General features: G+C 52.9%; 1 protein-coding gene across 1 annotated transcript; it reads right to left on the reverse strand.

Annotated features, from left to right (window-relative positions):
• Nucleotides 1-1,384: 1,384 nt before the first annotated feature.
• Nucleotides 1,385-7,519, reverse strand: LOC119104887 (60S ribosomal protein L34). Its single transcript, XM_037228624.1, has 5 exons — nt 7,494-7,519; nt 6,338-6,406; nt 2,297-2,388; nt 1,786-1,891; nt 1,385-1,488 (listed from the first exon to the last, which is right to left on the reverse strand). The coding sequence occupies exons 2-5, from the start codon at nt 6,400-6,402 to the stop codon at nt 1,407-1,409; spliced, it is 345 nt and encodes a 114-aa protein (XP_037084519.1). The 5' UTR covers nt 6,403-6,406; nt 7,494-7,519; the 3' UTR covers nt 1,385-1,406.
• Between the last annotated feature and the right edge of the window lie 4,842 nt (nt 7,520-12,361).

Raw genomic sequence — 12,361 nt, forward strand, 5'->3', positions numbered from 1 at the left:
CCATGTGACATTTTGTGTGTAACAGCCGACTGCATTATCAGCAATTAGTGGCCAATTTGCCAACTGTCAACGGGACGTTTGTCAATTGTTGCCAAAAAAATATCCGAAACTCGCGCTGCCGAGAAAAAAACAAGATCCCTGGGTGCTTCCTGCTTACATTAAGTCGGCCCCAATCGGCAAAGTGCCGTCTGCTGCATTCGGCCACCGCCTGCCCGGCTGCCAGCTGAACGCGGCCCACACTGGACCATGACTGAGCGGGCTGGTTCAGACTGCCCAGGGCAGACTTATCGTGAAGCGGCAGACGGCGGTAGGGGCTGCGGCTTCCGCGCATTAGATTGTCTCCATGTAACATGATCACTGTGAGGCCATAGGTCTCATTCGTGTCACGTGGAAAATTGCACCCGTTTCTGATGAGCCTGAATATGGCTTCCAGTTGCCGACATGGTTCAGACCAGACCAGTCTCGCAACTCGCCATTTCTCGCTTCGTACCTGATTCGGTCTTCGGTTCGCCTCCCACCCGATACGATCGGGGCCGGAGAAGACGGTGGCGACCGAATCCGCACCAGTCAGAACATCGAACCGCAGCTGCACTGGCCATGCTACCATCGCTCCAGACCAACAGCCCTCCGTGACACAGCACGAATGACACATGTCATGACCAAACGTCAGTTGGTCGTCCAACGCCTTGCATGAGATCGGATAATTGCCGGCGCATCCTCTGGAATCACTGGACGTGCTCTTCACATGCCCTGCCGAAATGGCTGAACCCACCATGGGGAATGTCGCCCAAAAGGAACTGTCGTATTCGCGTATTTCCCGCGTACGAAGCGTCACACTGAGCGATCTTCGTCTTCCCAGACATAAAGAAGTCTTTACACCACGTCCGCAGACGTTGACAGAACACTGCCAGCTCTGGAGTCTCGCTGTTATAGATGACAGCACTGTACAGGAAAGGTGCCGCTCCGCGAGACACGCGACTCGCAGCGCGCCAACGTCGGAGCAGGGGACGACAGCGGCTCCGAACGGATGAGAAAAGGACCGGTAGCCCGTCTGTCATGGCGCGCAGCCAGGACCGTCCCCAGCTTACCGTGTGCTGTGTAGCAGCTGTGCGGCGCCCCAGCATAGCCCGCAGCGCATGTTCAACTCCGCATACTACACATACCGAACGCCAGGGGCCGGTGCCGCCCTCCCAGCGCGCTTCCGTAACCAAACGAACATAAGCCACCGAGCCACGATCTTATCAGCAACGCTTGTATCACCGGTTCAACGTTTGAGTGTATAGCCGCCTCTGGCTGGTGGTAATTTCAACGCTCATTGAAAAGGCTGTTCTTCAGCCCACTTTCGTTCTTCTCTCCACGCCACAACCAAACATAAAACGCCACGTGAGGAGTGTCTGAGGTGTAATTTATTTCTTAGCGGACGCCTGCTGGGCCTTGAGCACCTTCCGGACGATCTTCTGCTCCTCCACCAGGAAGGCACGGATGATCCTGCAACGGCGGACACGGCGGTCAAGCCCAGCATACACAGACGACCGGCTCAGAGGCCGCCAGTTATGGACGTCTAGCGGCTCCCGCCAATTAACACATCAATCGCTATGTGACCACCTGGCCGCATTTGGTCGCCACGAACGCATCGACGTCATCACTCGGATAGAGAGGAGCGTGCCAGAACCCCGGACTCAATAGCCCCGGATCTTGCATCACTGCAGTGGGTTTGCCGCCACGCGTCGCGCGCCAGTGAGCGCCACACAGGCGTGCGCGGGGGCCGACATCGGCCGGGCTCACCTCTCCCGCACGGCGCTGTGACACAGCACGCCGCCGTACGTCCGGTTCACCGTCTTGTGCTTCTTCTTCATGCGACGCTTCTCATGGGGACGCGCCGACCGGATGCCTGCCGAGTGACGTCACATCGTCATCATGACGTCATGGCGTGCGGCGACAACACGTTGGAAACGAACGGCAACTATCCAACCAACCCCCGAAACTAGACGCATTGGATTAGACCACTGCCCACGTCAAAGGTATCACGACAAATATACCGCGGCGCAAGATCAAGCAGACATCGGCCAAAAAGCTCGCGTTTGTACATAGCAATTGCTTATAAAAGGGATAAAACGTACGCCGTTGACTAAATAAACCACATACTAGCACAGAACGTATTACAGGAGCAAACTCGGCCACACTGAAGTAGTGCACAGAACCGGACCGCCTCACGACACATTGCCAGACGTGTCATGCCACTCTATGACGTCACGTCACGCCATGCTACGGTCTCCGTATTCCGGAGTCGTCTCACCGGTAAGCTTCTTGCCCGTGTCAGCACATCTCGGGACCCTCCTGGGCTTCTTGCGGTAGTGGTACACCAACCGGCCACCGGGTGTTTTGACACTGGAAAACGACAGGCAGAGGTTATGAACCAATACTGGAAACGCTGCGAGTGTTTTTCGCTCCAAACCGCGCTACCATGAGACAGGTTGGTGACTGGCTGTTTCAGCTCATCATAAAGGTCAGAGTCCAGCCGAAGCCACGGGTTTCAGGGCACCTGTGCGAACACATATATTAAAAATGACAGTGGCGCTGTGGACGAGCACGATGGGAGTCAACAGACTCCGCAGGACCAGGCATCCGACGGTCTCGAGTGCTGCACTTCAGCCGGAGCTGACGGCCTACATACAGGCAAGAGTTTCAACAATCCAGCTTGCAACGGTTTAAGAATAAGTGAGCAATTATCTTCCACAATGACGTTCAATAACAAAGGGGCTGCATCTTCAGGTTTGAAAAAACTGGTGCACACAAATGTGTCTGAAAACTGTTTGTCACAGAGTTGCGTGAGAACATGGTGTCTCATGGTCAACGATGCTAGCATATACCAATCAGCAAAGAAACTGGGAGCATCAGTTGTGACAGATTTCGCAGAGATATCCAGTTCATCTGCTGCACGCCATCAACGTGCAATGCCAGCTGCATACGGCTGTTCACAAAAGAGCAACTACAAAAAGCCACCTGGCGAGGGCCAGTCAGACGGGACGAGCTCTGCCGCGCGATCGCACGGACGCCACTGACACGCGATAGTGCCGGGGCACCCACAACGCCTGCGAGGCGCCCGCCCCCTGCTGGGACGGGCCATCCTGCACGCCCCGTCACCGCGCACACAGCCCGCTGGGCACCAGGTGACACGCCAGCGCGGCCGTCTCCGCAGCTCCGCCGTCTCAGATGTGACGTCGCCGTAACACTCGCCGCCCCAGTCGGCCCCGCGCAACGTCAGCGCGTGCCGCTAGACGCGCCACGCGGCACAGCTAGACCCCGCGCCCGTCCAGGCCGACGGCAGACACAGCACAGCTGAACCATCCGCGCGGCACGCGGCTGAGCTGACCGCCCGACCGCGGCAGCACTGTCGGCGTGGCACGCAGCTGATGATGACCGGTGGTTCGGGGCAGCACTGTCGGCGTGGCACGCAGCTGATGATGACCGGTGGTTCGGGGCAGCACTGTCGGTGTGGCACACAGCTGATGATGACCGGTGGTTCGGGGCAGCCGCACACAGCTGATGACCGGTGGTTCGGGCAGCACTGTCGGCGTGGCACGCAGCTGATGAAGACCGGTGGTTCGGGGCAGCACTGTCGGTGTGGCACACAGCTGATGATGACCGGTGGTTCGGGGCAGCCGCACACAGCTGATGACCGGTGGTTCGGGGCAGCACTGTCGGCACAGATGAAGCACAGCGATGAACCAGGCTCCGGTCATCGAGCCGACAGATCCAGCACAGCTGAACCATCCGCGCGGCACACGGCTGAGCTGACCGCCCGGCCCGCGGCAGCACTGTCGGCGTGGCACACAGCTGATGATGACCGGCGGTTCGGGGCAGCCGCACTCCGCTCCCCGCGGCCGGCTGCAGGCTACGGCTGGCGGACGGTGACCACGTACAGCTGGATGCTGTGGTTGCCGGGCAGGTCGGAGCCGGCCAGCGACGGTCCGTCGGCGCCGAACTCGGCCAGCGGCACCTGGCGCGCGCGCAGCCGCCACTTGACCAGCAGCGGCTCCAGGCAGCGGTCGGCGCTGCGCTCCTGGTACGTGAACACGAACTGGGCGCGCGGGCTGGCCTCCAGCAGAAACGCCACCGTGCGCAGCACGTCCTCGAACAGCGGCTCGTCGTAGAACACGTCCGAGCCGAGCACGAAGTCGAGCGGCGGCAGTTGCAGCAGCTCGGGGCTCACCAGGCCCCAGCTGAGGCCGAGCGCGCGCGCCGATACGCCGTTCAGCTCCAGCGCGCGCTCGCAGTTGGCCAGCAGCTGCGGCGCGCGCGCGCAGTCCGTCACCACGACAGCGGCGCCCAGCTTGGCGGCCACGATCGAGGGCAGTGCCGTGCCGGCGCCCAGCTCCAGCACGTGCGCGCCGGCGAACCGACGCCGCTCGTGGAACACGTACTGCGCTAGCACCGGCGCGCAAGGCCACGTGTACAGGCCGTAGCTGCGGTTCATCACCTCCGGCACCAGCGCCCGGATGACGAGCGGCGGCGCCTCGGCCGCCGGCTCAGCGGCGCTGCTGAACTCGAACTTGCGCACGAAGCGCGACGCCGTGGCCAGGCCGTCCATGGCGGCGCGCCGCGGAGGGGGCGGGTCAGCTCACAAGCGGGGCAGGGCGGCCGCCGTCTTGCGCGAAACCGCGGTCACCAACGAGCGGCGCGACGACACAACGTTCACGTGTGATGGCACACAGGCCTGCAACAGAGACATGTGCTGCGGAGTGACCTGTCCCTTGTTGAGTGACCGGTGCACTCCATGACTGGAGTGTCACACACATGGCCCAGGTCACTCCACAACCATGTCTCTGGACATCATTACATTGCACTCATGCAGAAACTGATTGCTGATCCACCACAAGTCTTCAGTACAGGCACAACAAGCAGTATGAATACTGCACATTAACCATCTACACAACTAAGAAAAACCACCAGACCTGGCCAGACACCTGAAGAGCCATGTGCCAGCACTGATGACATGTCACCATTCAGCATGCATGATAGTTATTTGGGTTTTGGCACTCCACAGCCTTCAGTCTGCATTGCCTTGCTTTGTTTGGGTCCCCAACCATCACACATGTCTTCATGAACAGTACAAGCATTTCCAATTTGTGGGGTGTTTTATCTTAGAAAGGGGAAGGGGCTCACCCTTCCCCCTTCATATAAATGTTGACTATTGGAAAACATATTCCTCACAAAACCACATAGCACATGGCAGGATGTTGGGGACAATTTGCAAACAATAAAAACCCCAATGTCAATAGGGTACATTCACAATCATGGACATGCTGTCACCATCCAGTGCTAGCAAGCATATCTGCCCAAGCTGACACTTCTGACACTGATCAACATTATCAGGAAATATCATGTGATGTGACTGTTCACCTAATCTTGCTTGAGTACAAAAACTACCCATAAAACATCAAAATTTACAGAAGAATGTTTATTCAGGGGAAACAAACAGTCTACACCAGTGAACCTGATGTCTTTCTCCTAGAATCCCTGCTGTGATGCCTAAGTGGCCTTACCTAGCAGGCAGGGACCATCCCACCCCCAAAACCAATACAGCCGCAAGGCACAACTATTGAGCATGGGGGGGGGGGGGGGATGATACATTACAGCATTACAGAATGGCACTGCCCTGTGAGATGTGGTTTCAAAGACTCCACTGAGCTCCAGATGCATCAAAATGGGAATGACAAACAGATGAAACTGTGTGTGAATAAGAAGTTTATGATCAAATCCATGACACATAAAAATAGGAGTGGGCATCCATGTTAACACTGCAAATGAGGGTCACTACGCACCCATACCAATGGGCATGACTGGGTCCCAATGTGTGGTTCTAAAAACTGCATGGCAAGTTAAACAGCCTGACCCCAGCATAGTAAGGATACATTGCTTTATGACATATGATGCTCATTATCTCCATATGCTCCTGTGGCTTAGTTTTAATGTGTGAAATTATAAAAGCTTAATGTCTGTCTATACATTTGAGATATCTCACAACTGACATAAAAGCACATAGCCTGGCATGACACTGCACTTCTCTGCACATAGTGCACTTTTTGAAAGTGACCCATCAAAGCATACAGCTCACAACATACTTGCAAAACTCTTCTCCCCCACACCTCCAAGTTTCAAAATGCAGCACAGTTGCAAAATGCAAAATGCAAAATGCAAATGCAAAATGCAGCAAAATGCAGCACAGTTGCATTTTTATGTTGAGTATCCTTGTATTTTAGCCAAGTAAGTTGAACCTTACCAGCTCATACCATGCACTTCCCAAAACCACAGGTGAAAATAATGAAGCACTTACACTTTAACCCGGTTGGACCGGGTGTTGTAGGAGAGCCTCCTACGGTAAGTGAGTCGCTGTACCATGTTCCTGCAAATAAGTTTGTTGTCATCAAATGCAAACAGGGTGAGGCTACATATGGTTTAAAACAACTACAAATGTGATTTAACTCAACACAACACCTTACATGTTTTGCAGTTTTGCAGCACTGTCATAAGCTTTACTAACAACCATTAACACAGCATAAGTGGCAACTATTGTCCCAGAAACATGATGCCTAAGCTGTCATCCCAATTGCCAAACACTGTCCTTGACTTGAATAGGAAAGCATGTCAGTTATCTCTAGTTGCACATGTATAATGTGTGGACTTGCAACATCATAGGTAGCAGCTTTAGTAGGTACCTTGTTGATGGGAAATGAGATCCTGGTGAACTTAACTACCAAATCAAATGTGCTGAAGCTTAATATAACAATATGATATAACATACAGTGGTATATGTTAAACTAAGGATGCTTATCAGGAGTTACCCATGGAAACAATATGACCATCCCAAGCACCCAAAGGCACTAAGTAATACTACTCAGGTCAGGCAGTAAATGATGCTTAGAAAAAAACTATGCACTTGTGATCAATATCTCAATAATACTTGGGTGAATACCAAACAGCACACCAACTTCCTCCAAACATAGGTTTCAACAATCACATATCGTTTAAGCATTAAGATAGAAATTAAACCCTGTTCCAGCCTGCCTGCTCTAACCAGTCAGACACCTTTGCACATAAACCCCACTAGTGGCATTTCAAACATTAACACAAGCCTGGCTTACATACAGGTAGCAAAGCAATCAAGAGGCCTTATAATGCCATCTTGATGAAAGATGGCAACTTATTACCCAATGACTGAAAAATACACATAAAGCCTGTTACCAACCCAGGAACAGCCCGATCATACGGTGCATTGCACTTGCCAAAACAGTGGGCCAATGACAACTGGGCAAATGTAGCGCGGACGCAACTTAGACAAAGCACGAAACCCCTCTTACAGTTTTATGATGCAGGCTGTAAACTCACCGCAACGATCACTCCTAAATTTCTAAAACATCATGAACACAAAATAATCGCGCAAACAAGCCTAAACACACTAATTAACGCCGCGTACCACCCACAACACTTACCCAAGTCAGCGGCGGAAACTGAAAGGAAGAGGTGGGAACTGAACTATAGTGATTTGTATTTAACAACTGTTACAGAGACCGTAGATACTGATATTGTATATAGCTTTTGATAAATATGATTGAAAATAATATATTCATCTAGAACAAGACCATAGGCATTAGTTTGGTGATATTCACCCCTTGAAAAATAATGTGCTGTTTTTCAGCACTATCTTATTAATACGACGCAGTGAAATGCAAAAAGATGGAAAAGGTTCTTACTTCGCCAGGTTATCCACGGGTGGCTCAATGTGTATTTTCTTCATCGAAGTTCAAGATTCTATGGCTTTCTCAAAAAACCATCTTGAAGATATTTAAGAGCATTTTTTTCCTTACAGTTGCAAGCATACCCAGTTAAATGGTGTCTCGACCATGGAAGAAGATCGCTCACTGAAAGTTTTGGGGAGGGGAGTTCCAACGACCAGTACCCATGGGCCAGTGGTCACTGAGGCCCCTTCCATTATAAAAGGGCCCGTTCCCAAAAATTTAGAATGAATCGGTTAAGGATCACTTGATATTGAGACAGGTCCATCACTATGATCTTCAATTTTTGGAAAGTTTTTTTGGGAAACTAGATTGCACACTAGAGAGCAGTTACGCCTATTGCACATCTTGACTAGCCAAAGGTGTGCGAGATCTTGACTCCAGTTGAAAAATTTGACTGTTGTCAGAACTGTGACCTCGTAATGTTTGTCATAATTTTTTTGGTCTGCTAATCGCTGATCCCCTCCGGCTCCATTGCCTTTTCCACGCAGAAGCTCAACACGTCTCTGTTTGCTCGTTTTGATGCACTCAGCACTGAATGCGAACACTTTTTTAGCTAAAGCTTCAGCTGCCGTTTAAACAATAGTCTAAAACTGATGGCTTAAACGCCGCAGGTTCCCTCACCATCTTTCAAAATGTTCCTTGCAGATGTTGGCAATCACCGGTGACAGAGGATCCCTAGGTCGTTCCCTCTGCTTGCTCGTGGTCATATTCGTTTAGCTGCAACGCAGTCGTGATGACATGAAACTTGGGTTCCTCCGTGATGTTGAATGTGGTGCGTTTTTTTCCAGGAGAGCGCGTCATCGTTCTCCAACCAGTTCCGCACAACAGCTAAGGCTTTGTGTGTTTGTATGTGGTTGGACAGACGCGCCATGACGATGGCGAGGATACATTTGTGTCAGGTGTTGGGCACGTAGGTGATGGTACTAACGACACGAAAGGTGTTGAGCTCACCACGAATTATGATTAGAAAACTTGGAAACTTACTTACACTTAAAAAACTGATAATCTTAGCCAGGAACTGGCTCAGCGAATGGAAGGCTGAGCCCTGACAGTTGGCAACGGGTCATAGCGCATCGCGCTTATGCCGATGGCGACGGTGATGCAACTTCACAGAAATCACCGAACTACCTAACCGAGGCATTCCGCAGGAACGGGGAGCCTGGTGAGCAGTTCCACGCTCCGCGGAACAGTTACCAAAATCGGACCAATGACGCCTGAGGAACGTACCAATAGATGCAGGTGCGTCATTCCGTGCAGCTGTGGCTGTGGCAGGTTCAGAGACAAATCACCCTCTGATGGTCAGACTATCAGACCGCAGAAGGGCAACCGTCCGGGGCGAGACTTCAAAAGCCTGGTGTGGCAGAGTACGCGCAGTCAGAAGCCAACACCAATCCGCATTGGCTGAGACAACCAGTATTGACAGAGAGCAGCACTCGAAAGCTAGAGAGATGAAGGAGGCAGTACACATGGGAGCATAGACCCAATACAGCTTCCATTACATCAGGTCTACATCGTTTCCTCTTTGTTGCGAGCATTGTCATCGCAATAATAAGCTAGATTACCAAAGTCATCTTCAGAGGCGTCACCTAGTACGTGACATTAGTGGTCCAGTCCGTCGGCTCCGTTCGCGTGTACATCTAGTCCTGTGCGCCGGGTCGGTAGCATGCAGGGAGAATCCAAGTGAACCCAATTTGCATGTGGTTTCCCAGACCAAAAACACTCAACAGAAGTCTGCCCGTCGGGTCGCAGAATGCCATGGTCATGCGGCCGCAGCCTCTGTAACTTGGATGGCGGTGTTGTGGGCGCCTGTGCTGGTCGACAGCTGTCACCTGGACGCCTGTGCTGGTCGACAGGTGTCACCTGGACGCCTGTGCTGGTCGACAGGTGTCACCTGGACGCCTGTGCTGGTCGACAGGTGTCACCTGGACGCCTGTGCTGGTCGACGGTGTCACCTGGACGCCTTGTGTGGGCGCCTGTGCTGGTCGACAGGTGTCACCTGGACGCCTGTGCTGATCGGTAGGCAGGTAAGTCGAGAACACGCCACAGGATATAGGCAAACACCAGTGCGGTTGCCAGGTGAAGCGCTAGCTGGACCGCATTCTGAACAGTGCTGACGGACGTAAGTGCTGCTGATGTGCACTGCTGTGGCTTGCTTGTTCAAGTGGCTGGGCGTCAAAGACGTTCGTAATTCTCGGCTCAATAGTCCATTTTTGTCATGATTTGGTTGATTTCAGGTACGTTGTTGCTGTCTGTTGTCTATCACAGTATGTTGCAATAAATCCCCTTATCCGAACTTGAGTCAGCTGATACTATCGAGCATGCCTGACGTTCCTAAAGATGCGCTATCGCGAGTCCGAGCCCCACGTGGTAAGTGAGCGGTGAGGGTTGCATCAAGTGCATCTGCGCCTGTTCCAGTGCGCAACTGTTCTGGGTTTATGTCTTTACTAGTGTTGTTGCATGGGTTAGAAGCTAATGTCATATGTGTCCGTTCTGTCGGTGATGGGTTTTTCGTCTCGTGCTGATCGGTATTCTTCCCAAAACCGCCCCAAACCACGCAGACTCTGTCATGTATTCTTTTTTTCCTTCAGGATGGTTGGATTTATGTGCTTCTGCAGTCTGACCACCACTTGATGACCTGTTCCGCTTCTGTACGATTTTCCACATTGTAAAAAGACAGTTGGCAGTGTTTTCGGCAGGCGTTGGCGTTCTGCACTCGGCGCAGGCGCAAGTTCTTAGTAGTGTTTCGCCGCTTCAGAAGATGATTCCGATATAGCGCTCACAAATAATTAAATCCTTTTCTGCCAGGCCGCTGGTGCGTGCAAGCGATATTACCGTAGATGGTTTATCTTTAGGGTGCTGCGTAATAAATCATACAGACTTCTGCCTCATGAAGCCTTTCAGCTAGCGGTTTCTCTACAACGCTCCAGTGAGGTGGTTTATATCCATTTTTTGCCCAAGCCAGTTGTGCTGATGTCTTCTGAACGATGTCGCAGGCAAACCACGATGTCCGTATTGATATCGTCCAGGCGGTGGGTTCGACGTGGAGGTGCCGGCGGGCTGCCGTTGGTTTACGACCTCATGATGTCCCAAGGCCGGCCTCGGCTCCGTTCACGTGTGCATTGAAGAACGGCTGTGTTATGGCTTCCTTTCGCTCCATGGTGAACTGGACCGATGTGCACTGACCGTGTGGTTTTACAATTTGACCGTGTCATCTTGATGTTGCTGGACGACGAACATGTCCTCCACCTATCAAAGGCACGCTGTTGGCATGGCTGACGCTGTTTCCAACACCATGTTCTCGAAGAACTCAAGGAAGATGTTGGCAACCACCGGTGGCCAGGGTGACCCCCTGATCATTTATTCTGTCTGTTGCCAATATGTCCTGTCAGCTGTAAGACTGTTAGGTGACGGTGATGATGACACAGAATACGGATACCTTCGTGATATTTCCTGCCGGAATGGCTGTCTTGTTGTGAAGTATTACGGCATTTTTCAGCTTGTTTTGGACGGCTGTTAGGGCCCATGTGTCGCCACGCGTTGACGAGCAGGCTTGCGGCGTCTTAGCTGATTTTATGCAAGTTAGGGCCGTTCGGAAGTCCCTGCTTTAAAAGACTCAGCAGATCTGGGCTCACGTTCCCACCCATCGTTTGTTTGACTCGCGGTATGCATCCCGAGTAGCGGAGTTTTCCTCGTCTGGAATCCCTGCGACTGACCTCCACCGCCGATCTACCTATCGTGACAGCGTATCGTGACAGAGTACCGTGACAGAGGCCTCTCCGTGTTCACAGGGGTCCCGGGAGCCGTCTGCCTGCGCTGGCTCTGCACACACTCGACAGCCTTCCTGGCGGTGGAGACGTTAGTGTCAGGTGATAGCGGTTGCCCCCGGTACTCTCGTGCGTGGAGGACACCGGGCAGGGGCGGATCCAGGGTTGGGGGGGGGGGGGGGGGGGTCACGGGGGCAGTCTGCCTGCGCTGGCTCTGTGCACACTCGGCAGCCTTCCTGGCGGTGGAGACGTTAGTTCCAGGCGCCAGCAGACGCTCCCGGTACTCTCGTGCGTGGGGGACACTGGGTGCCATCTGAGACGGTCAGGTCCTCATGAGGGCTCGCCGGTGCCTGTGTTTACCTCTGCTTCTGATGGTGTTGAGATGGCATGAGTGCGATGTCGGAGCTCATACGTCGTGAGTATCAATGTCAAGGAACCACGCATGCCTCCTATCTCAACCTATCAGCCACCGGTTAGCGTTCACTGACAGACGCGTCTTGTGCCGAGTCCCCAGACCGCCATCATCGTTCACTCTGTAACAGACTCACGGACGGGTGCCGGTTCGACGAGACCGACGCTTCCACTGGGGATACCTGAGCGGGGACGAAGGGGGGCTTTCAACGGACGTTCGGTGCCGCACGTTTGGGGTGCAATACATATCAAAATTTGGCCGGGTTTTAGGCCACTGCGTGTGGTAACCAAACGGCGAGTGAATATAATAAGATACAGGTGTGATGTGGAGGACCGATATCCGCTTACCAGTAGTACGTTTATATGCATGTGTGGCATTATATGACA

This window comes from Pollicipes pollicipes, unplaced genomic scaffold, assembly GCF_011947565.3.
Source record: "Pollicipes pollicipes isolate AB1234 unplaced genomic scaffold, Ppol_2.1 Scaffold_6052;HRSCAF=7182_pilon_pilon_pilon, whole genome shotgun sequence".
Lineage (NCBI taxonomy): Eukaryota > Metazoa > Arthropoda > Thecostraca > Pollicipedomorpha > Pollicipedidae > Pollicipes > Pollicipes pollicipes.